Source organism: Protopterus annectens, chromosome 7.part0, assembly GCF_019279795.1.
Source record: "Protopterus annectens isolate FY-2018-M chromosome 7.part0, PAN1.0, whole genome shotgun sequence".
In the NCBI taxonomy this organism is placed as follows: Eukaryota; Metazoa; Chordata; order Ceratodontiformes; family Protopteridae; genus Protopterus; species Protopterus annectens.
The window spans coordinates 1,949,596,418-1,949,622,574 of NC_056739.1; the positions used below are offsets into that span (position 1 = coordinate 1,949,596,418).

Sequence of the window (26,157 nt, forward strand, 5' to 3'; positions counted from 1 at the left end):
TTTAAATCTGCAGAGGCAGCTGGCTCAAAAGGAGGAAGAGTGAGTTTCTCTAGAACAAAATTAAGATCCCAGGCTGGAGTAGGTGCTCTTCTGGGAGGTTTTAAGTTGCAAGCGCCTCTGAGAAACATTTTCATCAGGGGATGAGAGAAAATGGGTTGTTCAAAAGAGCAATGAGCAGAAATGGCTGACATATGGAGCTTGATAGAGGAAAAAGAAAGACCACCCTGAAGCAATTCAGTCAGGTATTTCAAGATCAGGGGAAGGGTAGGCTGAGAAGAAGATTCCCCGCTAGCCTGCATCCAAAGAGAGAACCTTTCCCATTTGCCAGCGTAGGACTTCCTAGTGCTAAAAATCCTGGCCTCCCTCAGCACATCAATCACCTGCTGGGAAATGGAAGAGGATAAGGAAGGAGTCATACAATAAGCCATGCTGCCAAATAGAGGGACTGAATATGAGGATGCAGAATGATTTCCTCTTTCTAAACCAAAAGATGTGGCTTCAGAGGAAGATGCCAAGGATGACATTGAGAGAGACTGCGAAGCAGTGGATACCAATGCTGTCTGGGCCAGTCCGGAGCTATGAAAATAGTCCTTGGGCCATAGCCATGGACAAGGGTTAGGTGGTCCACGCAGCCTATCTAGATCTTGCCAAGGCCTTTGACACCATCCCCCACTCTGGAATCATAGATAAACTTACTAAGCTGGGCATTAATCCCTACATCACCCAATGGGTTGCTAACTGACTTACTGATAGAACCCACACTGTAAAAGTAGCCGACTCCAAACCCAGCTCCAGACAAGTGACAAGTGGAGTACCTCAGGGTTCAGTCCTGGGACCGCTCTTGTTTGGCATCTACTTCTCTGATGTACAGGCCAACACTAAGGGACTCTGGCTAACAAAGTTCGCAGATGACTGCAAACTGGGAGCCATTACTGAATCCCCAAATGATGTGGCTACTCTACAAAAGGGCTTACAGAAACAGATGCTTCGTGCCAGACCCATGGGCTCAAGCTCAATGCCAAGAAATGTATAGTTATCCCCTTTGGGAAAAAACATGTACCTGTGACTTACCATATAAGTGGCAGTACACTAAACACCGAAAGTGTGATAAGAGACTTAGGGACACAGGTGGACAGTGGTCTCACCTTCGATAACCACATCGCCACAGCAGTCAGGAAATCCTTCTATGTGGCACACCTCATCACTAAGGGCTTTTCTTCCAGAAAAAAGGAGGTCATTGTCCCACTGTACTCATCCCTCATTAGACCCATTATAGAATACAACGCCCTGTTTGGTATGTACCTGTCAAGACATCTGCAACAACTGGAAAGGCCACAGAAATACCTCACTAAAAGAATCACAGGCCTAAAGCCGATGCCCTACGCTGAGCGCCTTAAAAAACTCCAGCTATACTCTGTCGCATATCGTCTACTCAGAGGCGATCTCTGCTTAACATACAAGGCCATGTCAAACCCAGAGCTGTTGGACATGCTACACTTAAAGAAATCCCAATCCCTCAGAGCCACATGCTCCAGGGATCTAAACCTTGTCATCACAATAAACAAAACATGCTGGAGGGATAGGTTCCTGACCCAGAGACTCCCCAGACTCTGGAATAGATTGACCATACATGTCAAGCAGAGTGCCTCTTTGGCCCTCTTCAAAAGGAACCTTGACGATTGGATGGGAGAAAGGAAATTCACCCCGGGGGATCACGTCAGTTGCCCTGCTAGACAGGGGTCCAGAGCAGTAAATAGTGTGGGAAGAAATAGCCAGGGAATTGTTATGGCTAGGCTTGTATAGGCCCTAGAGCTGATAGCCTAGTACCAACCTATGGTTGTTCGTCCCTGATCTTCAATAACACTCTGGGTAGAAGAGGAAGAGGAGGGAAGGCGTAAATTGATAGCAATGTCCAAGGGAAGGACAGAGCATCCACTCTCCAGGCTCTAGTGTGATGCTGTCTGGTGCAGGTAGGGTTCACCTTATCCATACAGTTATTTAAGTGCGAGTAGAAGTCAGAAGCATGGGCAGTGGCTTTGTGTTTGGGGTAAATCAGGGGAGAATTCAGGAAATTTAGTGAGGTTATCACATAATTGAAGAAGGTTTGCTTTTGATAAGTCCCAAAACACAACGTTGTTTTAAGGAGGAAATACCACTAGTATTAAAGGAAAATATCACTTATTTATGGTCCATTTTAATGAAGGGTGATGGTACACATTAAAGTCTGCAAGAAGGGGCCATATTTGTGAGGACAAGATCAAGGGTATTTGAACCCCTGGTAGGATGGTTAACAAACTACATAAGGGAGTTAGCATTTATAATGTGAAGGAAGCAGTGGGCATGCTAACAGTTGGCAGTGTAGTTCAGACAGTTTATTGACAGATAATTGAAGTTCAGACAGTTTATTGACAGATAATTGAAGTTCTCCAATATAAAGGTATTGGAATGAATGGGAATTTCAGCTAAGGCATGACAATCACTATTGCAGTCAGAAGGGACATAGAGAGAGTATTCTGTATCCAACTTTGAAGTGATAATCTTGTATATAGTGACTTTGAAATTTAGAAGTTCAAATTTGGGGTCCAAGGAGTCTTTCATAAGGGGTGATTGTTAATAGGGACAAAGACATTATAGGTGCCAAACCCAAGTATACATATATGAATATGCTTAAGAGCCAAGGGGCCTCAAGTTTGGGTATTTTTGTTAAGACTTCTGGCATTGAGTAGAGACATCTTAATGTGCTATATATTAAGCTTTACTAGGCAGGAATGTCTGGCAACACACAGACTGTCTAAAAAGGCATTGTATGAGCAGCAGAGACTTTAACCAGAATGAGAAAGCCAGGATAATAGAATGGCAGACCATCCTTGGTAAAGCATAAAGGCTTGTCAGTCATCTCATCCCAAATTGTGATCCCTCTAGAATGACAGCAGCTACATTTGAAGCATGGCGTCATTCTGGCGGAGTACCACTCAAGTCTTGCATTCCTCAGACACATGTATTACAGCTCAGTCATATCTTTCTGCATGTTCCACTGGGTAGAGCACCTAAGGTCATTCACCCCCCATTTGATCCACTAGAGGGTCTAATCATATTTAACAGGATGGAGGATCTGTGATCTCTTATTATATCCCAGATCCTGGCTCCTGAAAGTTAGTTAAATATCATTGTGTTCTTATCTAGCCTGGTGACTATGCTTGACAGTAGAGTTGTCTATTACCAAAACATTATTGTGGGTGGTTGCATTCTTAGAGCCTTGTGAGTCTTAGTGATAAGTTTACTGGCTATGAGTATGTGGGATGTAGATGAGGGTGTTGCTGCATGAACTAACTGAGATTTTACAGACATTAGTCTGAGATGCTTAGGTAGTGTCCTTTTAACAATCTCAGTTTAAGCTGTTGTAATGGAGGAATTCTGCTCTGTGATGCATGTGTCTGTGTTTGCTCTATGTATGGAATGGCTTCTAAGGTGAAAACCTAAGCCATCAAGGTCAAGAAATATTAATGCCTAGCGGCCTATTGTGGCACAGAGTTTTAAACCTCTTACTGTACCAAAGACCCAAGATGACATGTGTTCAGTAAGTGACACAAGTGCTGGAGGGGATTAAAGTCAGTTCACCCATACTGGGGAAAAGGAGGCATTCTAAATGTTTGCTGCAGTATGCAACAGTGGGGCTGTCCAGCCCAATGTTTCATGAGCAGTGAGTCTCTCAGTTGGTAGTTTGTACATGTGTGGAGGTGCACATGCACATCTGAAAGCAGTAATCATGGGGTTGACAAGGCTTCCATGAGGAAAAGGAAGTTAAGCCACACTCCATAGCATGCAGTATGATACTGCACCAATATCACTGATTTCCTAACCAGCCATGGGTTAGGGTTGATTTGAGCCTGGTGAATCCTTAATCCACTATTTTTTTGCCATAGGCATGCATACAACATTTTTACAGTAAATGATTGCTGAAGTAATTTCATGCATATTTTATCTGCATCTAGAGCCACCATTTTCAGAATAGACAGCTATATGTCAGAAGTGGTATATGTGATAGCTATAGATTTATCAGGATGGTATATAAATAACACAGAGACATTGAGAATGTTTTGTAACCTCCATGATATGCTTTACTGAGCCCGTCTGAATATGCTTTGCAAGGGTTTGTGATTTGTTTCTTTTTAACAGCTTCATCAAAGATATGTTCATGGAATTTCTCACATCCATACACTATTGCTAATAATTCCTGTTTTGTTTGAACACTTGCCCGGTGCATCTGTAAATGCTCCTGACCTATAGACAGCTAGTGTCTTCTGTTTTAGGATCATAACGCCTGTGTTATTCATTCTGACTCGTATTTATTTGCACCACAACCACGTACTGAAGTCATAGCATCAATAAGTAGTTTCTTCAGCATCTCAAAACTCTTTTCCTCTTTATAACACAATCTCTAGGCTACATTTACATCTTACTCTAGCAGCTTTATTAGAGGTGTAGTTATCTCAGACATAGTTGGTATAAACTTGGGAACTACTGCAGCATGCTTATAAACCTCTGTTGTGTTTGCTTGTCTTCTAGCCTTGGTATTTGTACAACTGGTTGACTTTTTTACATTCAGTTTCATTCCCTCTGATATTAGAATATGACCCATGTATTTTAGACTTTCTTCTCATATTGTTATATTTACTCTTGTTTAATCTATTTAGCAGCAGCAGCTGTTTTCCATGATGTTCTTGAATCTAGTGTATGATTACTTAGCTTACAACAAACAAGCCGTCAGTTACTTTTACATTGGCTCTTTAGAATTCCTTTGCTGATTATGAATCAACAAACAGAAGTCTTGGGAATATGTGCCTTCCTAGAGATGTATTAAATGTACACAATTTAGATGCTTTGTAGGCCAGAATCCCTAGTATGAATGTAGTACTGAAAACTTAATATTTTGTGTTATTCGGATTACTACTTTCTGTACAAGTACTGGGTAATATGTTTCAATTATTTTATTCAGATCTTATGAATCAGTACAGATGCAGTCCTTACCTTGCTTCTCAATGGCATTGGTAATATTATAGCAATAAACCACGCCTGGGTGTGGGTAATGTGGGATTTAACCACGGTTGGCGTGGTTTGGCCCTCGGGACCAAACAAAGACAACTGTGGGTAAATCCCGCATTACCCACACCCAGAAGTGGGTTATTGCTATTATACTATGACATTATTTAAGAAAAGAAACAATTACTTTTCTTAAATAATGGCATTGTATAATGCCTCTTTGCTGCCCTTCCGCAGCTGTCTGGCATCCGCGGCAGTTCTGATGTACTGCGCATGCCTACGCAGTACATCAGGGCTGTGGCCAAAAGCAACCAAGAAAGCAAGATCTCTGTTGCTTTTTTACTGTTTCGCTATGTTAAATGGGTTTAACATAGCGAGACAGATTTAAAATTAGCAACGGAGATGTCCGTTGCTTATTTTAAAGCTGTCTCGCTATGTTAAACCCATTTAACATAGCAAGTAAAAGCTCGGAGATCTTGCTTTCTCCATTGCTTTTTTAAACCTGTCTCGCTATGTTAAATGGGTTTAACATGGCGAGACAGCTTTAAAATAAGCAGCGGAGATCTCCGTTGCTTATTTTAAAGCTGTCTCATATGTTAAACCCATTTAACAGCGAATTTAAAAAGCAACGGAGAAAGCAAGATCTCCATTGCTTTTACACACTGTGTCGCTATGTTAAAGGAGTTTAACATAGCGAGACAGCTTTAAAAAAAGCAACGGAGATCTCCGTTGCTTTTTTTAAACCTGTGTCGCTATGTTAAACTCTTTTAACATAGCGAGACAGTGTTTTAAAAAAAGACTTATACTAATGGAAAACGTCTGGGCGACCGGACCTTTTTCCATTAGTATAAGTCGATTTACAGCGTGCACGTTTTGGAATATTAATAGGGGGTCATGGTATAATTACAAATTTGTTTGGCTGTAATTCCTTCTTAATGAGATTGATACAATGATAACAAGACAGAACCTCTGAGAACATTCTTAAAGATGTTTTTTTTTTCTTGCTGTAAGGCAGCACTATAGAAAGGGCTATATGACAGAACCCAGCATATGTTTAAAGAAATTTACAATCACCACAGAAAGGATTAGCAGGGCTAGTAAGTCCAAACCATAGAGGCTAGTGCAGATACAAGCAGGTATTAAGTGAGTAGATCAAACTGAGGTTCATTTTGTAGTGTAGAATGTAAAGAGATGAATGCTTCTGACAGACACAGTGGATGAAGGAACTATTCTTAGTTTTAAATTTACCTAAAGTTAAATAACATATCCTATAGTTATACAGTGGAAACAGAAAACCAGAGAATTGTCTGGAGTATAGTTAATGTTGACCGGATAGTGGTTCCTTTGGGAGGTGTATAATTCAGGATACTTTTGATGGGTCATTTGTCTCATTTCTGATGACATTTAGTATAATTTAATGCTTAACCAGGGTATGGAAGGAAATTTGAAATTCTGTGCTGAGGCTTGGCTGAGAGCGGTGCATAATTAGTATGGTACTGTAGCAGAGAAGTTCTGTTAATGGGTTTGTTTCCTTCAGTATGCACTTATATTTTTGTGACTCTGAAAAAGTCACTTAAGCAGATATTGCTCCTGATTTACCCCTGCAGAGTGGCACTTCTACCTAGTGGCTTTGTCATTTTAGCAGATAAATACATTTTTTCAGAGGCTTGGGAATTTGCTGTCCTGATAAGTGCATGTTGTATACATACTTGCAAGATGTGCACTTTACATGTTCGAGCATGGGGTCAAAAATATGAAGTAAACTGTGTAACTGAAACATGGTGGACATGAACATCTCCATCCTCACCCATTTGAAGTATAGTGGCAATTACCGTCACCATGTCTTAATGTCTGAAGGAACGTCACTGTTTTGAAATATTGTATGCTTGCATGAAACAGTTTAAGCTATGTGGTATGGATGATTTGTATGTGTAGATAAACTGGTTGTGGGGTACAATTGTAGGAGATTATGAGATAGCCACTGATCAAAGTATTTAAACAATTATGTAAATAAACAGTTAATGTTTATTTTATTAGTGATTTTTAATGTTTTCTTTTTCTAATTACAGCAGTTCATACAGAGTATCTTACGAATCCATGAAGTACTGACTCGCTTGCAGGTTAGTTAATATAACATAATTCTTCTGATTCTGTGGATTTCTGTTTAGATAATCACTGACCAGATACTCAGATTCAGAGGTATGTAAGGCAGCAATTCTTGTATTAGACATTTTTCTATTAATGAAATGAAAATCAGAGTAACACGTATTTTACTCATTACATCCTATATGTAACTCTTAGTCCACACTAATGTAAATCCCCTTTGTTTTGACTCCAAAAGCCAGCTGCTGACCTAGCAGGTCCTGGCATATATATTGATTTTGCTGGACTGAATCTTGTTGCTGTTATTTCTCATATATTTCTTATCTACTCTACCTTTTTTTTTAGGAAATTGGCTTTTAATTTGACTCGAGTTCATCTGTGTACTTTGCATCTCAGCATTCTAAAAGAGTACCTAATTTTAAACTTTGAACTGCTCAATCTGCCTTTCCATTTTTCTGTGTTTCAGAGAATGTTTTGCTTTTTACTGTTTATTTATAATGTCTTCAGTTTAGGATTGAATGACTAACTGAATTTTTGACATGTTTAACTTGTTCATAACATACTGGCTGTCAGTAGTTAGCAGATCCCTTTGGTGGGGATGGCTCAAATAAAATACGCCAGTTTTCAAGACATTTGGATTAGATTGCTATTAATCATTTAAAGCATACAATTGACAAGATAATATTTTTGTAAAGTTTTGAGATGCATTAATGCTCAAATCCCTTTCATATTCAGAGATGGATGTCCACAGACAGTCTTCAGATAAGGCATTAAGATTTTATGCAAGTTATTTTTGCAATATTTATTCTTGGTTTTATAATGTGATCTGTTAAGTAAGTGTTGTAAAACATGCATAAAATTGTAAAGATGTATAATTCAGAAGCATAGTTGGCTCAGCCAATGTCCTGTGTTCATTCTACAAACCATTGTATTCCCTCAGCTCTTCAAGTGAAGAGCAAAAGAAAAAATTAACTTGTGCAAGACTTGCAGGATGCAGGCATTACCACAGTACCCAAAGCAAAAAAAAAGAAAAGAAAAGATCATTCCTTCTGCAGGCGTACCAACCAGGTAGCCAGATGCATGACACTCACCCCGTCATTCAGATCTCATTTTTGTGCCCTTCCCTACCTTCCTCACAAACCATTACAAAAAATATATATATATATATATATATATATATATATATATATATATGTGTGTGTACTGCGGTGGTGGTGCTGCGGTAACGTTGTCACCTCACAGTTAGACGTTGCCCATTCAGTTCTCAGTTAGAGCGTCTTCTGTGTGGCGACATGCGTGAATGGGCGTTCCTTCGTTGAAGGTTGTGCGTTAGGCCCGGCCATCTACTGCCAATCATTAGCGGACCGGAGTTCCGCTGTGGCGACCCCTAACCGGGAAAAGCCGAAAGACACAGCACAATATATATATATATATATATTTTTTTTTTTAGACTGTAACAAACTGCTATTAAAAGCCAGAATTGCACTAAAGAACATTTGGAATGATGGAAAGTCAATCTCTCCCTCTAACACTTTGTGCCTAGGGCAGTTTCTGCTCTTAGGCTGCCCTAACTACACTACTGGTGTAGTGTGTTCTAACTAGGGCACTGCTTACTGGAAAAGTGTTGTTGCTGTATATTAGTCATGCCTTTTTCAATTTTGTTCAGTCATAGATCCTTCTAAAGGTTTTTCATGAATGCAACTATGTGAAGCACCTTTCTCCAACCACAAAAATTCTGCTTCTGAATCAATGGCTTAGGGGATAGGTTATTGCCTGGTATCATATAGCATTCTTAAGGATACCTGGTCTGTCACCACTAACAGCAAGTTATGGTCTGTTAATCGCAATGCTAACCATTTTTTACCCTTTTCAAATGGCACATGCACCAGTTTCATGTAAATTTTCCTGCTCTTCCCCAGGTGGATTAGGAGAATCAAATTTAAGTCCCATTACTTCTTCCTTCCTAAGATGAGCCAGTATTTTGCATGAAGTTTCCACTTTTGTTTGACCTTCAGGAACCATAGCTCATTCATGAACCTTGCTCACTGTCATTGTAGGTTGGCTGCATTATCTTTCTGCATTGGGCCATTGTGTTTTGGTATGTTTGCATTTCAGTAGAAAAGTTAATGTTTGTTACAGTAGAATGCAATATGAGTAGACATAAAATTACATGCAGAATTAAGGTAAAACAAGCCATGTTTCAGTCAAAAATGTAAAGTCAGCACAATAAAATAGATCTGAGGTAATTCAAGTGTTGTTATGGAGAGACCCTGTGTTAGAATACAGCATCTTACAAGTTGCCTCAGGAGGGTGCAGGGCCCTATTACTTACATGTGTTGAAAACTGGGAACCCTAGGTATTGTATGTAGATTGGAATGATGCATCCTAAGCTAATGACAAAACTACATAGTAAATACATTGAGAGGATCCAGTGCCAGTCAACTTCTGTAACCCCCACCATTCTTTTGCAGGATCTGTATTTGCCGACATATTTAAAAAAGTAGTGGTGATATGTATTTTAAGAAGGCCATAAGGCAAATAGAGTAGCCCTAGTATTTTAATAGAAGGCCATAAGGCAAATAAAGTAGCCCTAGACTACCAACATTGAGCCAACATCAGCCTAAATACAAATGTATCAGATAAATATAAAAATTAAAATTTAAAATAGAAATTATTAACAAGGAAGTATATCAGAGAGAGAGAGATTAAACGCTAATATGTTTTTAGTTCCCAGCACCAACCACATGTCAGTTAAAATCTGTTGCTAGTAGAAGTCCACTAACAAGTATGAATAAGTTCAACTGCAGCTATGAAGTGAGCAAACCAAACTGACCAACTAATTTTAAACAAGTTAGGATGGCAAACTGTCATGGGCTACTCAAGTTAAGTACTCTAGCCAAACTCCTGAAGCACATCATTTTTACTGGAATGATGAGAGTCTTCTTCTTCTTCTTCTTCTTCTTTCGGCTTTTCCCGGTTAGGGGTCGCCACAGCGGATCACCTTGTCCGCACATTGAATGGCAGTGGAGTTTTACGGTGTCGAGTTGCCAGCCCGGCGCCCAACCTTCCACAGAAGGCACACTCACGTGCACACCTAGGGCCCATTTAGAGTGTCCAATCCACCTGCAGCATGTCTTTGGGATGTGGGAGGAAACCGGAGCACCCGGAGGAAACCCACGCGACCACAGGGAGGACATGCAGACTCTGCACAGAAGGCACCCCAGCTGAGGATTGAACCGGAGAACACTGGAATGATGAGAGTAAGCAGTATAAAATAACTTGAGAGCACTAGCATGAGCTCAGGCAGAATAAAAACACTTTGCTGAAGTGGATTTTCCAGGAGACGCCCAAAACTGAGCTAAGATGGTATAGATAAAACCCCAGATAGCTAGGAATTCTACCAAATAGATGTTCTTCAGTCCTTCAGAGTATTACTATTTTGTGGAAGCTGAATTCCCCTGAGGCTCCTGAGGCACATGTCCAACAACCGATCAAACCCATAGACATTTATTTATGTTAGAGATATAGATCATGTCTAAAATCATCTCCTCCAAGAGTCAAGCTGCTGTTTGATCCTGGGTTAACCGTATTATAGTCAGGGCTCCATCCCCATTTGTCACGGAGCTGGCTTGTGGTTTGGGTACTTTTTATTAGTAAGAGTAACCTTGTTCTACTTTTCAAGTATTTTTTTTGACAGTGGAAAGAATGTTACTCATTATAATAATAGTCAAATGCCCTTCAACTTTTAGCTCTACATTATGAAGACTGCTTCCCAGTTAACCCTCAAAGTAGAAATAATGATGATATACAAGTGTTGGTTACATATGCATATCAATTCCTCCTCCTTCACTAGATCCTTAGTAAGTTTGTTAGCATGGCAGCATAGCATTTATATTTACCATTCATTTGCCCTGTGTTGTGGCCATTATTCTGTCTTCTGAAACCACCCAGTGTATGTTTTTTTTTTTTTTTTTGCTGTTGTAAACATTGTTGGTTTTCTTTCTTTATTAGGCTGCTGTCATCCAGCAAGACTCATTTGTTGCAGAACAGAAGCTGGTGATGAATGAGAAGTCCCTTGTAAGGCAGCCTTCAAGACCAAATTCCTTGATTGAGCAAGAAAAACAACGCAATCTTGAAAAACAACGACAAGAGCTTGCCAACTTACAGAAGCAGCAGGCCCAACACCTGGAGGAAAAACAGAGGCGAGAAAAAGAACTGGATGCCAGAGAGAAACAACTAAAAGAACTGGAGGTCCAACTGAAAGAACGTCAGGAGCAGTTAGAGAAAAGGGAGAATGATCTTAGTAAGGAGACTAATGACCTTAAGGCAAAGAAAGAGGAGTACCAGCTTGACTTGGAACGTTTGAGAACATCACAGAAGCTGCTTGATCGAGAGCGGGAGCAACTGGAGAAAGAGAAACAAAGAATAGCACAAGAAAAAGACTCTCAAAATACTCAGGTACCTACCTAACATGACTGAATACTGAGCTTAGAGTGTAACCTACATGTATTATATTCACTATCATCTCATTTCGTCTTACCCTACCACATAAAATCTTTTGTTTTCACATTCCAACTGAGCATATTTGTAGCAAACCTTTAGATGTGTCTCTGTAAACAGTCATTGTGAAAGGTCACTCATCATCACATTGGCCTGCTCTTCAAGCACATCAGGTAATAATCTTGCATGTGGAATATTTACAAAGCAGTGCTGTGCACACTTTAGTCTGCCAGTTGCAGACTGGATAGTTCTTTTAATTGCCTTATTTAGGAGCAAGGACACTTTTTATGTACAAGCCTTACGTAATACTATTGTTTTAAAGTAGGAAATTACAATTTTTGTCCTTAGTGGAAGGTTTGGAGACAAAGCCAGAGAGGCAAGATTACGTTGGTTTGGACATGTGCTGAGGAGGGATGCAGAGTATATTGGGAAAAAGATGCTAAGGATGAAGCTGCCAGGTAACAGGAAAAGAGGAAGGCCTAAAATAAGGTTTATGGATGTAGTGAGAGACGATATGCAGGTGGTTGGTGTGACAGAGCAAGATGCAGAGGACAAGAGGAAATGGAAACAGTTGATCTGCTGTGGCGACCCCTAACAGGAGCAGCCAAAAGAAGAAGAAGTCCTTAGTACCTTCTACTTGGGAAAGCAAATAAGTGGGTGAAGAGTTACATAGAATCTAGAGACCAGGGCATGGTGTACCATAGCATGATCTGTTGTTCAGCTGAGCAACGTAAATCTGACGGTTTGATGAAACCATGACTGTAGAATGCCTTTACATGGATAGAGAAGTAGATAATGCAAAAGAATATTGACTCATGAGAAATGAGTGCTTTTGTGAATAAGACAACAAATGTGTACGGTTGTTCTTTATTTGCAGTGAAGGATTATGGGTTTATGGGTGGTAGCACCCATTTTCATTTCTTTTTGATCAAGAGGGATTTATAGTTGGAGGACAAATTAAAGATTAGTCTTTCTAGATGGTTTTATTTCATAAAGGGATAAAGCTCAGAGTTGGGAGTTGGCATAATAGTTAAGGTATTTACCTCCTAGATAAGAGGTACACGGTTTGATTCTCAGTAAAGGAGATTGGCTAGGCTTAAAATGACCCACAAGGGCAGCTAGCCTAGTACTTAACTATGACCCTATAAACCTGTGACATAGATAACCCAAGATTAGCTAACAACTCCAGTTCCAGAGGAGCCGATGAGTGGGTGAGAATGAGGAGCCAGTGGTTATCCCATTATAGAAGGAAGGAAGTAACCCAGCTGAGTTCATTGTAGGCAACTACTGAAGAGAGTGGTGCCTGGCATGTAGTGTATGGAGTGTGGGGATATATGCTTGGCTCTATTAAGTTGCATATGTATAGTATCCGCAAAGATGCATCTATGGGAAGGCACAGCAGGCCCTCATGACTACAAGTGTAAACATTATTCATTTGGATTATGGGTTGAAGCCAGAAAATGAAAAAAAAAAAAACAATCCCTCAGAGCTGCCTGGCTGGTGGCTGTACTGTGACCAGCACTCCACCCAGTGATGGGGGAAGAAGAGTCATGGTTGAAGTATAGCCTAGATGCTCAACAGGCAGGTGGATGGGGAAAAATTATTTCAAAAATTTGAGTTTTTCTGCCTTTTTATTGTGGGTCTGCTTGAAATAAGCTGTAAAATAAATAAGTGATAATTGCATTTTTTTTTCAAATAAGTATTACAACAGATATCTGCTTTGTTGCATAACTGTATCTGTATGTAAGGAAGTAATGAAACAAATGGCTTTCAAGAAGTTAAATAAAAGGATGTAATAGCAGTGCAAACCTATAACAAAACAGGGTGAGAGAATGCTGGTAAAGTAGACATGATATCAAAAACAGAAACAGCAACATTTTTTATTTTATTTTTTAGCTGGGTAAGCCCACTGGATGCAAGTGCTCATTTTCAGGGGTGACCCAGGAGCAGTGATGGTCTGATGAAGTTTGCTTATGAAGTAAACGAAAGCGCTTACTTTATCTACAGCTGGTCTGGCGTGTTTTTTTTTTTGTTGGATTTTAGTAGTTTGTGTTTCCTTTGGCTTTGGTTCATTGACTTGATGAAAGTAATACAGTATTCTAATGGAGTTGGGAGGAATTAAACCATGAAACCTTGGATTAAAAAACAGTTCATTAACTGATCAGAGCCTTAATGCTCAGTGCTGAAAGACACACAAATGTAGAATAAAGGGAAGGTCATGAAAGATGCTAGAATCACTTAATGCAATAGGTAAATCTTCATTTACAGATAGTGGCTTTTGGAAGTTTGAATTCTAAATGATTGTGACTGAAAATGTAACTGTTTAGAAGGAATTTGCTGATGCTCTTCGTGTTTCACTGTTGCAGTCATCACATTTGGGTTATCCAAAAAACCAGAGGCTTAGTATTTCTGTTCTAGTTTCTCAGATAAAAGAAGAAAACTCGCAATTTTCATTTTAGTTTTCTTGTGGCTTTGCTCCTTAAATAGATGTAGGAACTTTTGCCCTCACACTTCTGAGACTTTAGAGAAAATAAGACATTTTGAGTGGCAGTAGCTGCAGAATCATAGTTTTTTTTTAAGGCAAAATTCTTTTCAGGAAACTATGTTGGCTGGAAGGGTAGTGCAGAAAATGTTACCATCTCACTTCACAGATGCAGGAGCTAGGTCAGGCAGTCACGAAGATATAGCATTTTGACTCTTGAGTTCCTGATAGACCAGTATGTCTGATAATGACAAGTTTACGATGTAGTCTGTGGTGGCACCTTTAAGAAAGATTAAGTTGGCCTATGCCTAAAGGTATAGTGCTTCTAAATGAAAGCTGCAAATGTCCTTACATGTTAATGCTTTTTTGCCAAATGCTTGCCTAGAAGATGTGATCTGTAGCCAGATGTGTTTAGCCTGGTACAGTCTAGATGATTGAATTGCTTGAATGAAGAAGCTCAGAACTATTCTGAACCTTTCATTTGATCTAATAAGATGTCAGAGACCAGAAACAATATGCATGCTCAATCACACGTGCTCACACACCCTGAGATCAGTAAATGCAGATCTGATGCCTGCATAAACCAAGGGGTTCTGCTGTATAATTACAGCTTAAATATGGGTATACTCTGTGAACTGTATTGTTAATAAATATTCTTTATAATAATTCTCTTCAACGTAGCATTTATTGATTGTTCTTAGATAGTCTTGCAGACTCTTGGGTATGTTAAAAGCTTTCCTCCTCTGCTTCCAGATTGTCTGGTAGACAATGTAATGTTTGTCTTGTGTGTCTTATCTTCTGTACTATCCATGATATACATCTTTCAAACTGTATATATTTTTTGTATGAGGTGTTGCTCACTTTGAGATCTACAGTGGGCTACAGGTTGGATTGGCTTTACCAATTTATTTTCATTTGGGCATAACTCACTTAACGCAGTTAGTTGTTCAGTACAGAATTGCCTGAAATGGCTATTGTCCTCACTGTGGTCTCTCTTCAGTTTTACCATGAACTGGTTTTATCTCTTTTATCCAGTCACTAAATGTATATGTAAACCCAAACAGAAGTCAGCAGCACCTCTAGTATGGGGCATTCTCAAGCAGGGTCAGTATCCTGCAGTTGTATTGCCTCAGCAAGTAATGTTATGAAACTATTCCACTGTTTCTTTTTTTCTTCTCTTCTATTTTCTGTTTTACTATGGCAAGAGTTTATGCATGACTTCAGTCCAACTGCTTCCATCCTGTCCTAACGCTTAACCACAAAATTTCTGATTTGCTCAGAATTACGAGAATATCTCTAGACCTGGCTCCTTCCCAGGCCCACTTTGTTCTTGTTACACTTCCTTTCTGTGTACGTGATGTCACATGATGATACCTAAGTTTGATTATATGCAGACCAGCTTTCTGTTGGTTGCCAGTTGGCTGTGTTTACCATCAGGTTTGTTTATCAGACTTTAGAACTCTCATTTGCACAGTTAAGCTGTCTTGTAGCCTGCAACTTGGTCTCTTTTGAAAGATGTTTATACCTCTTTTGTGCTGGGTGAACTCTGTAGAAAATAGCTCCACTTATCATTTGTATCCTTGGAGGAATCATTTGATTGATACATGTAGAGTCTGTAAATCTATATAAAAAAAGCTTCTGTGAGAGGACATTGAACGTCTTGCTGTAGAAGTATAGTCTTTGCGTCTTTTCCCTTCAGTTTTAAGTGTATTATTCACACATTAATCTTTTTTAAATCTATATAAAAAAAGCTTCTGTGAGAGGACATTGAACGTCTTGCTGTAGAAGTATAGTCTTTGCGTCTTTTCCCTTCAGTTTTAAGTGTATTATTCACACATTAATCTTTTTTAAATCTATATAAAAAAAGCTTCTGTGAGAGGACATTGAACGTCTTGCTGTAGAGGTATAGTCTTTGCGTCTTTTCCCTTCAGTTTTAAGTGTATTATTCACACATTAATCTTTTGACAGCTGCAGTTGTTCTTTTTCTATCACATGAAGGTCTCTATCCAGTGACTGCCAGCTGAAAATAAATTTAGTTATTGTTTGGCTGTTACTCCATCAGACACAAGGTATAAACATCTTACATCCTTTGCATTAGTATGTGTTGGAGCATAGTTGTGATTATGCAGCACCCTGAGGATGTCTTAATTACAAAAGCAGTTAATATTTAAATCCTACAGCTTTCTGTATGTGTTTGCATTGCTCTTGTTAGTAATGAGCATTTAGAATACAGATAGTATAGATTGGCTAGCTTTTGGTTCGCATAGTATAAACTGCAGTGTGGTATAGTATGTAACAATGTTGTGCAAGGGAACAACTTAACATGTCAGCACTGAACAATTTATATGATTTATTTACAATTCTGACCTCAAGATTTGAAGAAACTTGTTTCAAGATTGATGCTGTTTCTGTATTAAGGTGATATATGCCCATACATGGTATGTGTCTGTGTGAGTGAGTGACAGAGAGGGAAAAAAATACTACATTGCAATGTTGTGGTCAGGGAAGAACAGGAATGAGTGTTGAAACAAGAAAATATTCTGCTGATTGCTGTGCCAAGGTATTTCCAACTCTGGACATTTTCATTTGAGTCTATTGACCTTTAGACCTGTCCTGCTACATAGAGTATCAAATGTTTGTGAATTTTACAAAACAATATTTAGCTCATTTATTCATTTTTTTATGCCCTTTTCTCAACTATTTAGTTTTTAAAATCCCTTTTGAAGCTCCACAGTCAAGGATTTGATATTGTTAGAGCTGTGGACTAGTATTAAGTCAATAGCTTTTTGCAGAAAATGTGTGCCTTTCGTATGTTGGTGCATTATGTTAGTAAGTATGGAAGAAAAGTAATTAGTCCCAGGACTGATCATTAAGATACTCCCAAGGTTGTTTTATAAGATGTTGAAAGGGACTTGAGGCATTCTGCTTCCTGAATATGTTTTTTCTGTACTATTTCCTTAATCTTGAAGGCTAGTTTCTCTTCATGCATCTATCAGTGACCATGCCATCTTATCTCACAGCCCTTGCCACAGTTCCTTCATCACTGTTGTCTTTGTTTTTGAAATGCTGTATACTTTCAAGATCCACAACTTTGCCTCCTGGAGTTGACTGCCCTTTCTGGGTGATATGGAATGATGGCATTGAAGTATGTTTCACATACAGGGGTTTGGGATGGCAGGTCTTGATGTGGTTAACAGTGTGCATTAGGATATTTAATTGTATTAACTAACCATTTATGATTTATTTATGTATTTATTTGACATTTGTTAACTGGGTTAGTCTAGCTGAGCAGGTGCCCATTTTCAGCAGAGACCCGAGGAGAAAAACTCCAAAAAAGGTAGATAATATACAGTGAATTAAAAGGTAGTCTCATAGTAAAACAACAGTGATATATAACTTCAGCACATTACAATGTTACAATAAGAATAAGTGGATACTGTATGATAGTAGGCACAATATGATTGCATCTTATACAAAGATTAAAGTACATTTCTTTAGTAATATAAGACATAATCCTACAGATGTAAGGCATCCTCATGGACAAAGTGATAGGATACAGTAGTTGTAGTAGGCATAGGAAGTGTCATGTTATACGTAGTCACTGTAGAGTTTATTAAGTATTAGAGATAATTAGATCCTGTAGGCAAAAGTGCTTCTTTTTAGGTGCAGACTGGATGTACTAGTATGGTTAATTAACTTACTCAGTGTTACACAGTATAGAAGTGGATGTTCAAGGACTCGCAGGTTAAAAGTCCATATCCTTACAAACCTGGTTTGCTATATTGTAAGACTGGCAGGTGTTAGAAGAAGCAGATTACAGACTTCTGTGGGTGCATGCAATTTTCTGTTGCATTTCAACCAGAAGGAAGTGGTGTACTCACAAATACCACATATTCTTTGCCTTATTTTATCATTGCTTATGCTGGTGAGTACAGTACCTAGCCATTTGTCTGCACCCCTGTTACACTGAGTGATGGACTTGGCTCCACTCCCACCTGTAATGGAGAATATTCTACTGTGTTGATCCACATGTTCCACCAACATCTTAACTGACTTCTGACCTTAGGCTATCAGCATGTTAACCAGATGACCTGACTTGCTTGTTCACTCGTGGAGGCCTGATGTTTTACCTTCAGTCTTGAAAACAGCCTCTTAGCTCATAAACAAAGAAAATGTTGTCTGCTCATAGCAAAACTTGATAGTAAGTGCTCTGTCATCTCTCAGGGCAATTTTCTTGATGCAATTTTGATTTTGAAGAAAGAGAGCCATTCATAGTATATTGGAATTTTATGTAAGTATTTGAAAACAGCCAATTTATACATTTGAGCTCATAAGCCCACATATTAAAGTGATCCATTTACCCTTTTTCAGTGAGTGACTGGACTTTAAAGTAATGATAGCATTCCTATGGGCATAGAAGACAGTAATGTCAGAACTCCCGTGACTAAATATGGATTGGAGCAGAGGTATTATTGATAAAACTAAGTACATTAGGGAAGGTGGATAGTGATACATGACTCTTGTTTTATGTGATTGAAAAAGAGAATTCACATCCCTGTGTTGCACTGTTTTTGGAGTGTGTTGGTTAGGCGGATGCGTCTGTCCAGTTGATATTCTTTTTTTTTTTTTTTTTTGCTTCATTGAAGAGTTACCAAATAGCTTGGTAACTACAGCAGAGCTGGTAAGGAAGACTGCTAGGAAGGTGCTTGGTGTGACATCTGAACAGAGGAAGGAGGACAAGGAGACCTGGTGGTGGAATGAGGAAGTACAGGAGAGTATACAGAGGAAGAGGCTGGCGAAGAAGAAGTGGGATTGTCAAAGAGATGAAGAAAGTAGACATGAGTATAAGGAGATGAGGCGCATGGCAAAGAGAGAGGTGGCTAAGGATAAGGCATATAGAGAGTTGTATGAGAGATTGGACACTAAAGAGGGAGAAAAGGACCTGTACCGATTGGCAGGACAGAGCTGGGAAAGATGTGCAGCAGGTAAGGGTGATAAAGGACAGTGAGGGAAACGTACTCACAAGTGAGGAGAGTGTTTTGAGTAGATGGAAAGAGTACTTTGAAGGGCTGGTGAATGAAGAGAATGAGAGAGAGAAGGTTGGATGATGTGGGGATAGTGAATCAGGAAGTGAAGCAGATTAGCAAGGAGGAAGTAAGGACAGCTATGAAGAGGATGAAGAACGGAAAGGCTGTTGGCCCAGATGACATACCAGTGGAAGCATGGAGGTGCTTAGGAGAAATGGCAGTGGAATTTTAACCAGACTGTTTAATGAAATTTTGGAAAGTCAGAGGATGCCTGAGGAGTGGAGAAAAAGTGTTTTGGTACCTATCGTTAAGAATAAGGGTGATGTGCAGAGCTGCAGTAATTACAGAGGGATAAAATTGATCAGTCACAGCTTGAAGTTATTGGAAAGAGTAGTGGAAGCTAGGTTAAGAAGGGAGGTGATGATTAGTGATCAGCAGTATGGTTTCATGCCAGGAAAGAGCACTACAGATGCAATATTTGCTCTGAGAGTGTTGCTGGAGAAATGCAGAGAAGGTCAGAAGGAGTTGCATTGTGTCTTTGTGGACTTAGAGAAAGCATATGACAGGGTGCCTAGAGAGGAGTTATGGTATTGTATGAGGAAGTCGGGAGTGGCAGAGAAGTATGTAAGAGTGGTACAGGATATGTACAAGGGTAGTGTGACATTGGTGAGGACTGCAGTGGGAGTGACAGATACATTTAAGGTGGAGGTGGGATTACATCAAGGATCAGCTCTGAGCCCTTTCTTATTTGCAGTGGTGATGGACAGGTTGACATATGAGATTAGACAGGAGGCCCCGTGGACTATGATGTTTGCAGAGGACATTGTGATATGTGGTGAGAGTAGGGACCAGGTTGAGGAGACCCTGGAGAGATGGAGATACGCTTTAGAGAGGAGAGGAATGAAGGTCAGCAGGGCTAAAACAGAATATATGTGTGTTAATGAGAGGGAGGGTAGAGGAATGGTGAGGATGCAGGGAGTAGAGTTGGTAAAGGTGGATGAGTTTAAGTACTTGGGATCAACAGTTCAGTGTAATGGTGAGTGTGGAAGAGAGGTGAAGAAGAGAGTACAGGCAGGGTGGAATGGGTGGAGAAGAGTGTCAGGAGTGATTTGTGACAGACGGGTACCAATAAGAGTGAAAGGGAAGGTCTACAAGAGAGTAGTGAGACCAGCTATGTTATATGCTTTGAAGACGGTAGCATTGTCGAAAAGGCAGGAGTCAGAGCTGGATGTGGCAGAGTTAAATATGTTAAGATTTGCACTGGGTGTGACTAGGATGGACAGGATTAGGAATCAGTATATTAGAGGGTCAGCTCAGGTTGGACAGTTTGAGACAAAGCAAGAGAGGCGAGATTGCGTTGGTTTGGACATGTGCTGAGGAGGAATGCTGGGTATATTGGGAAAAGGATGCTAAGGATGGAGCTGCCAGGTAAGAGGAAAAGAGGAGGGCCTAAGATGAGGTTTATGGATGTGGTGAGAGAGGACATGCAGGCGGTTGGTGTGAAAGAGCATGATGCAGAGGACAGGAAGAAATGGAAACAGATGATCCGCTGTGGCGACCCCTGACGGGAACAGCCGAAAGAAGAACATGATGATGATGATGATAAAAGAGTGTCATAATACTTAGTAGTTGGGTACCATCGGTTTTGATTTAATGTTTGTTGGGTAGGTTTGTATATAAAATTTTGGATGGGAAGCATTTTGTTGCTAGTTTTTACCAAGATATTAGCAACACAGCAGTTGGTAGGCATTGCCTTCCATAGCTTTCATCATATATATGTTTATACTTCCACACATGGGGAATTTCAACAATTGCTATGAATATTCACATGTCCTCTGTAGATGAAGTGGCACAATGGAAGAGTATCTTCAGCAGTTTGCTGACATTGGCTCACATTATTCTGATTTCCGTGATATTTTTGTGCATTGCTAGAAGTCTGCTAAAGATATACTGTTGTTGGATTACTGCATATCCCTCTGGACCTACTAGGTGGGTAGGATAGAGTACTGCCAAGGTTTCTTATCTTTTTTTAATGATTACAGTTTGGTATGGATGTGTGATATAGCCTTTGTTGCGTTAAGCAGGTGGCAGGTATGGAAGTCAAACGTATAAGAGAATTTAAGTACCTTTTATCTGCACTTTTTTTAAAAAAAAATACAGTATTTAATTGATTTAAACTGTGTATGAAGGAGTGTTGAAGGAATTTTTAACTGAAGTTATTCTGCTCTTCAGTTATTCCCACCCACCCGCCCTGTTTTTGTTTTGGTGTTAATCTTAGTGGCATTGAAACTGCCCGCCCCTCAGCCTGCCTCTGGGCCCATCTCATTTGCTCACTCAACTGAGTGCAGTGAGATCATGTTCTGATTTCAGGCACTCCTACTGTGTACAAAGAGAGCATCTGGGAAATAAAAAAAAAATTAAGCTTATTTCCTGCCTTTCTTGTTAAGTGGTACAGACTATTTGTAGGCTTCTGAGCCCCCAAGCCCTTCTGTGTTTGAGGGAAGCCTTCTAGCTTGTTTTTTTTTTCTTATGACTAGCCAGTTTTCTAGTTTCAGCACTCAAATCTGTTTCTTTGATCTCAGCACTTGTTCAGAAAAAAAAAAAAAAAATTCATCTGCTTTTACTGTACTTGTGTTTTTACCTACTTCTTTTTACTTTTGCATCATCTTAAAATACTCAATTGTATTTATTACTGCTTGGTGTAACTCATTCTAAGCCTTTTGGTTTAAACACTTGGGCTTCGGACCAGTTAGTTGTTTTGCACTGGGAGGGTTTGTGGTCTGCACTGTTGTGGCAGAACAGGTAACTTACATCCTTCTAGGTTGAGAACTGCTGATTGAGGGCTCAGTGTCTGTTATTCTAAAAGTGTATTAATTCTGGTTTAAGCACTTGGGCTTTCAAGCCAGTTATTTTACATTAAGAGGGTTCGTGGTCTGCACTCTTGTGGGAGGAGAGGCTGGACTCTGCCCTTCTGAGCTGGGAATTTCTGGTTAAAGGCTTATAGTGCATGCATATCTGAACTGTTTCTTACTGAAGTTGGTGCGCCTTGTTTGCTGTGGATTCGGGCCTGCTGGATCTAGCTTTGTTTGTGTAACTTGAGCACTAATCCAGACATTCTCTAAAGTATTCAATGGTATTTATTACTGCTTGGTTGTAACTTGATTAAAGTGTAGCTATCATTCAAGTCTTTTGGATTAAGCACTTGGGCTTCAGACCAGTTGTTTTACATTAGGAAGGTTTGTGGCAAGCACTGTGGTGGCAGGACAGGTAGCTTTCATCCTTCTAAGTTGGGAACTGCTGATTGAGAGCCCAGTGTCCAAGTGTATTAGTTCTGGTTTAGGCACTTGGGCTTCAGGCCAGTTATTTTACATTAAGAAGGTTCGTGGTCTGCACTCTTGTGGGAGAAGAGGCTGGACTCTGCCCTTCTGAGCTGGGAATTTCTGGTTAAAGGTTTATAGTGACTGAATATTTGAACTGTATCTTACTGAAATTGGTTCACCTTGTTTGCTCTAGCATAGACTAGATCCAGACCTGCTGAATCTAGCTTTGTTTATATGCTTGTTGTTTGTTTGCTTGTTATTTCCTGGAAGCTAATTCCACCTAATCGCAACTTCTCAGCGCTTCTGTGGATCACTAGTGATATCTGCATTGCTTACTGTACTTATTTCCTTGTTTCACTTGAAAGAAAGTTACTGTTTGTCGTATTTGCATTTAGTTACTTGTAACACATTGCACTCAAGTTACCTGGCACTTGCTCACTAAAGCAATTATATAAGTCAGCACTAAAAATTAAAAGCACTACACCCTCACTCCCCACTGGCCCTTGTTTTCAATTAAGGATTTCCCAATATTATTCTAGCATGTCCAAAGGTCAGTTGTCAATCTCCTCTCCGGTCCAGCTGGTGAATCTGGGAATCTTGAGGCAATGTTATAACTGCCTCATGTACACAGACAACCCTCTCCTCCTCCCACATAACACAAATACTTGCGAGAGATGCAGCTATTTAGCCAAACTGGAGGCTGAGCTCTCTCAACTCAGGACTGGCAAGACCAGACAGGAGGAGAAAGCAACTACACACACCACAAAACCAGCCTCACATAGTGCCACCACTCCACTGAATCAAACACATAAACACACAAAGACATACTCGGAGGCTCTGAGTAAAAATTTACCTAAACAGCAGAGGCCTCCAAAGCAGACACCCAAACAACTGCTACCTCAAGACACCCCACAAGCAACACATAAACCACAAAAGCAGTGTGCAAAGCAGTCACAGCCCTTAAGGCCAAATACAACACCAAACATACTTGTCATAGGTGACTCCATAGTCAGACACACTGAAGTCCCACTCACCAGGCTGAACAAGGAGAGGGTCACAGTAAGCTGCCTATCGGGCGCTAGAATCCGCCACATAACACAAGCACTCGGGTCACTCCACGGCAAGTACAAATATGACACAGTCATTGTCCATGCTGGTGTGAGCGACCTGAGACGTACCTCCCTGGACTACATGAAAAGAGACATAGAGGAGCTCTCTGATTATGTAGCCCAGGCAGGTATGACCCTAACCCTGAGCAGTATCCTTCCTTCACCAAGAATGATGCCACAATATAGAGACAAGATGATCAGCTTTAACAATTGGCTTAATGTCTGGTGTCATTCAAAGGGGATCCAGTGTCTGTCTGCCTGGGATGACATGCTTGACAAGCCACGCTGCTTCGCAAGAGGGACGGCTTGCACCTGTCACCCCTGGGATTCGGATATTGGCTAAGGCTCTTGCCACCCCCATAGTGCCTTTTTAGGCAAGGCTCAAATTCTAAACCTACCACCCTAGAAAACAAAAATGGGAAGAAACTGAGGGTAATGCTGCTCAATGCCAGAATTCTAAATCTCAAAATGCACGACTTTTCGAGGCCCTTCTCAGTATGGAGAACATCGATGTCTGTGCTGTAACTGAAACCTGGTTCAAGGCTCCTGAGAGCACCCGGCACTATTAGGTTTTACCTCATATCATGCGTTCCGGCCCCAAAACCCGGACCACACCACAAAAGGAGGGTGTATCCATATTCATAAAGGATACCCACACCTCCAGGTTGGTGGCAACGCAAGCTTCGGAAACCATCCAGGTGCAACTAACCATAGGCAAAACTGCTCTACAAATTGTAGCATGCTACAGGCCACCCTCTCAAACTCAGGAACCCCACACAGCCTTCCTGAAGACACTGGAGGGTATAAATGTATCTCAAACGCCATCATATAGGGTGACTTCAACTACCGAATATAGACTGGGAACATTACTCAAGCCCTAACTTTCTAGCCCAACGGTTCCTGGAGTTCATAAATTCAAATGCCATGGAACAGCTAGTCACTGTTCCCACGAGAGGAGAAAATATACTAGATCTCATTGTCACAAACATGGGGACAAAATGCTCCACACTGGAAGTATATCCCTCATTGGTGAGATCTGATCATAAACTAATCTCACTGGAAATCCACATCCCGCCCCCCCCCCAAACAAAAAAGACCATAGTGAAGAACTTCTCTAAAGCAAACTTCACACTACTCAAGACTGGTGTAGTATCCTTCAAGGCCCCTGAGCCAGAGGAAACCACAACCCAAGCTGCGGAAGCCCTTACAAATGCCTTCTATGAACACCTCCAGGACTGCATGGATCAGGCAATCCCAAATAAAACCAAGACTCTTTCCACAAAGGGCAAACGTCCAGTCTGGTGGACCCCAGCCATTAACAAACTTTACAATAAGAGGAGAAAGCTATTACATGATAGAACAAAATCCATAAAATGGAAGTCACCCCTGATCATTATTAGTAAAAAATACGAGCACTCATAAAATCAACTAAGGCCAATTTTGAGAGAAAAATTGCCATGGATTCAAAGGACAATCATAAGGCCTTTTTCAGCTATGTTAGGAACCTGGGTGGAAACTCCCAGATATGCTCAGAATTAGTCCAAAATGATACAAAATCACTGAACCCACAGACATTGCCAACATACTGGCAGACAGGTTCAGTGCAAACTTCACCCCTCTCCCCCCCCTAAAGGAGAGATAACTATCCCAGCCGAGTGTAGCCTCCCGGTCATCTCAAATGCGCAGGTGAAAGCTGCTCTCTCTAAAGCTAAAAACACAGCATCAATGGGACTGGATGGTGTCCCCGGCTGTGTGCTACACGAGCTAAATGAGGAATTAACCCCGCACATAAGGCAGCTGTTTAATCTCAGCCTTACCACAGGATCGTGCCCAAGGAGTGGCGTCACGGCAACAGTGGTCCCACTCCACAAAGGCGGCGCCTCTACGGACCCTGGTAATTACCGCCCCATAAGCTTAACAAGTCTAGTCTGCAAAGCTATGGAGAGGATCATAATGGAGCTCATAAACAAAGATATAGGGGACTTGCAGACATTGGACCCGACCCAGTTTGGCTTTGTCAAGGGAAGATCATGCCTTTTGAACTTGGTCGACTTCTTGAAACAGTCACCAAGGCCATTGATGAGGAAAGGCAGTCCATACAGCCTACCTTGACCTTGCAAAGGCTTTCGACACAATACCCACTCGGGTATTGTAGAAAAACTACCAGCTTAAATGTAAACCCATATGTCACAAGATGGGTTGCAAACTGGCTTAAGGACAGAACCCACAGGGTTAGAGTTGCTGGCGCTGTGTCAGACTCCAAGCCGGTCACAAGTGGTGTCCCACAGGGCTCGGTCCTTGGCCCCTATTGTTTGGCATCTACTTCTCAGAAGTACAGGCCAGCATGGGAGGACTTTGGCTGACAAAGTTTGCAGCCGACTGCAAACTGGGCGCCATAGTGGAAAGTGCATTGGACACGGATATCCTTCAGAAGGGACTCACGGAAACAGATAGCTGGTGCCAGAGCCATGGCCTGAAGTTAAACGCCAAAAAATGTATAGTCATACCCTTCGGGAAAAACAAGGTAACCCCAAGCTACCATATAGGTGGCAATCCACTAAGCACAGAAGAGGTTA

At 40.6% G+C, this 26,157-nt stretch overlaps 1 protein-coding gene across 1 annotated transcript in view; it reads left to right on the forward strand.

Moving 5' to 3' along the window:
- The window catches only part of AKAP13 (A-kinase anchoring protein 13), a 2,349,678-nt gene that overhangs the window by 2,295,387 nt on the left and 28,134 nt on the right, over nucleotides 1-26,157 (forward strand). The window contains exons 30-31 of the mRNA XM_044078370.1: nucleotides 7,110-7,160; nucleotides 11,155-11,601. Of these exons, the coding sequence (XP_043934305.1) occupies nucleotides 7,110-7,160; nucleotides 11,155-11,601 (498 nt within the window). The remainder of the gene's footprint in view (nucleotides 1-7,109; nucleotides 7,161-11,154; nucleotides 11,602-26,157) is intronic.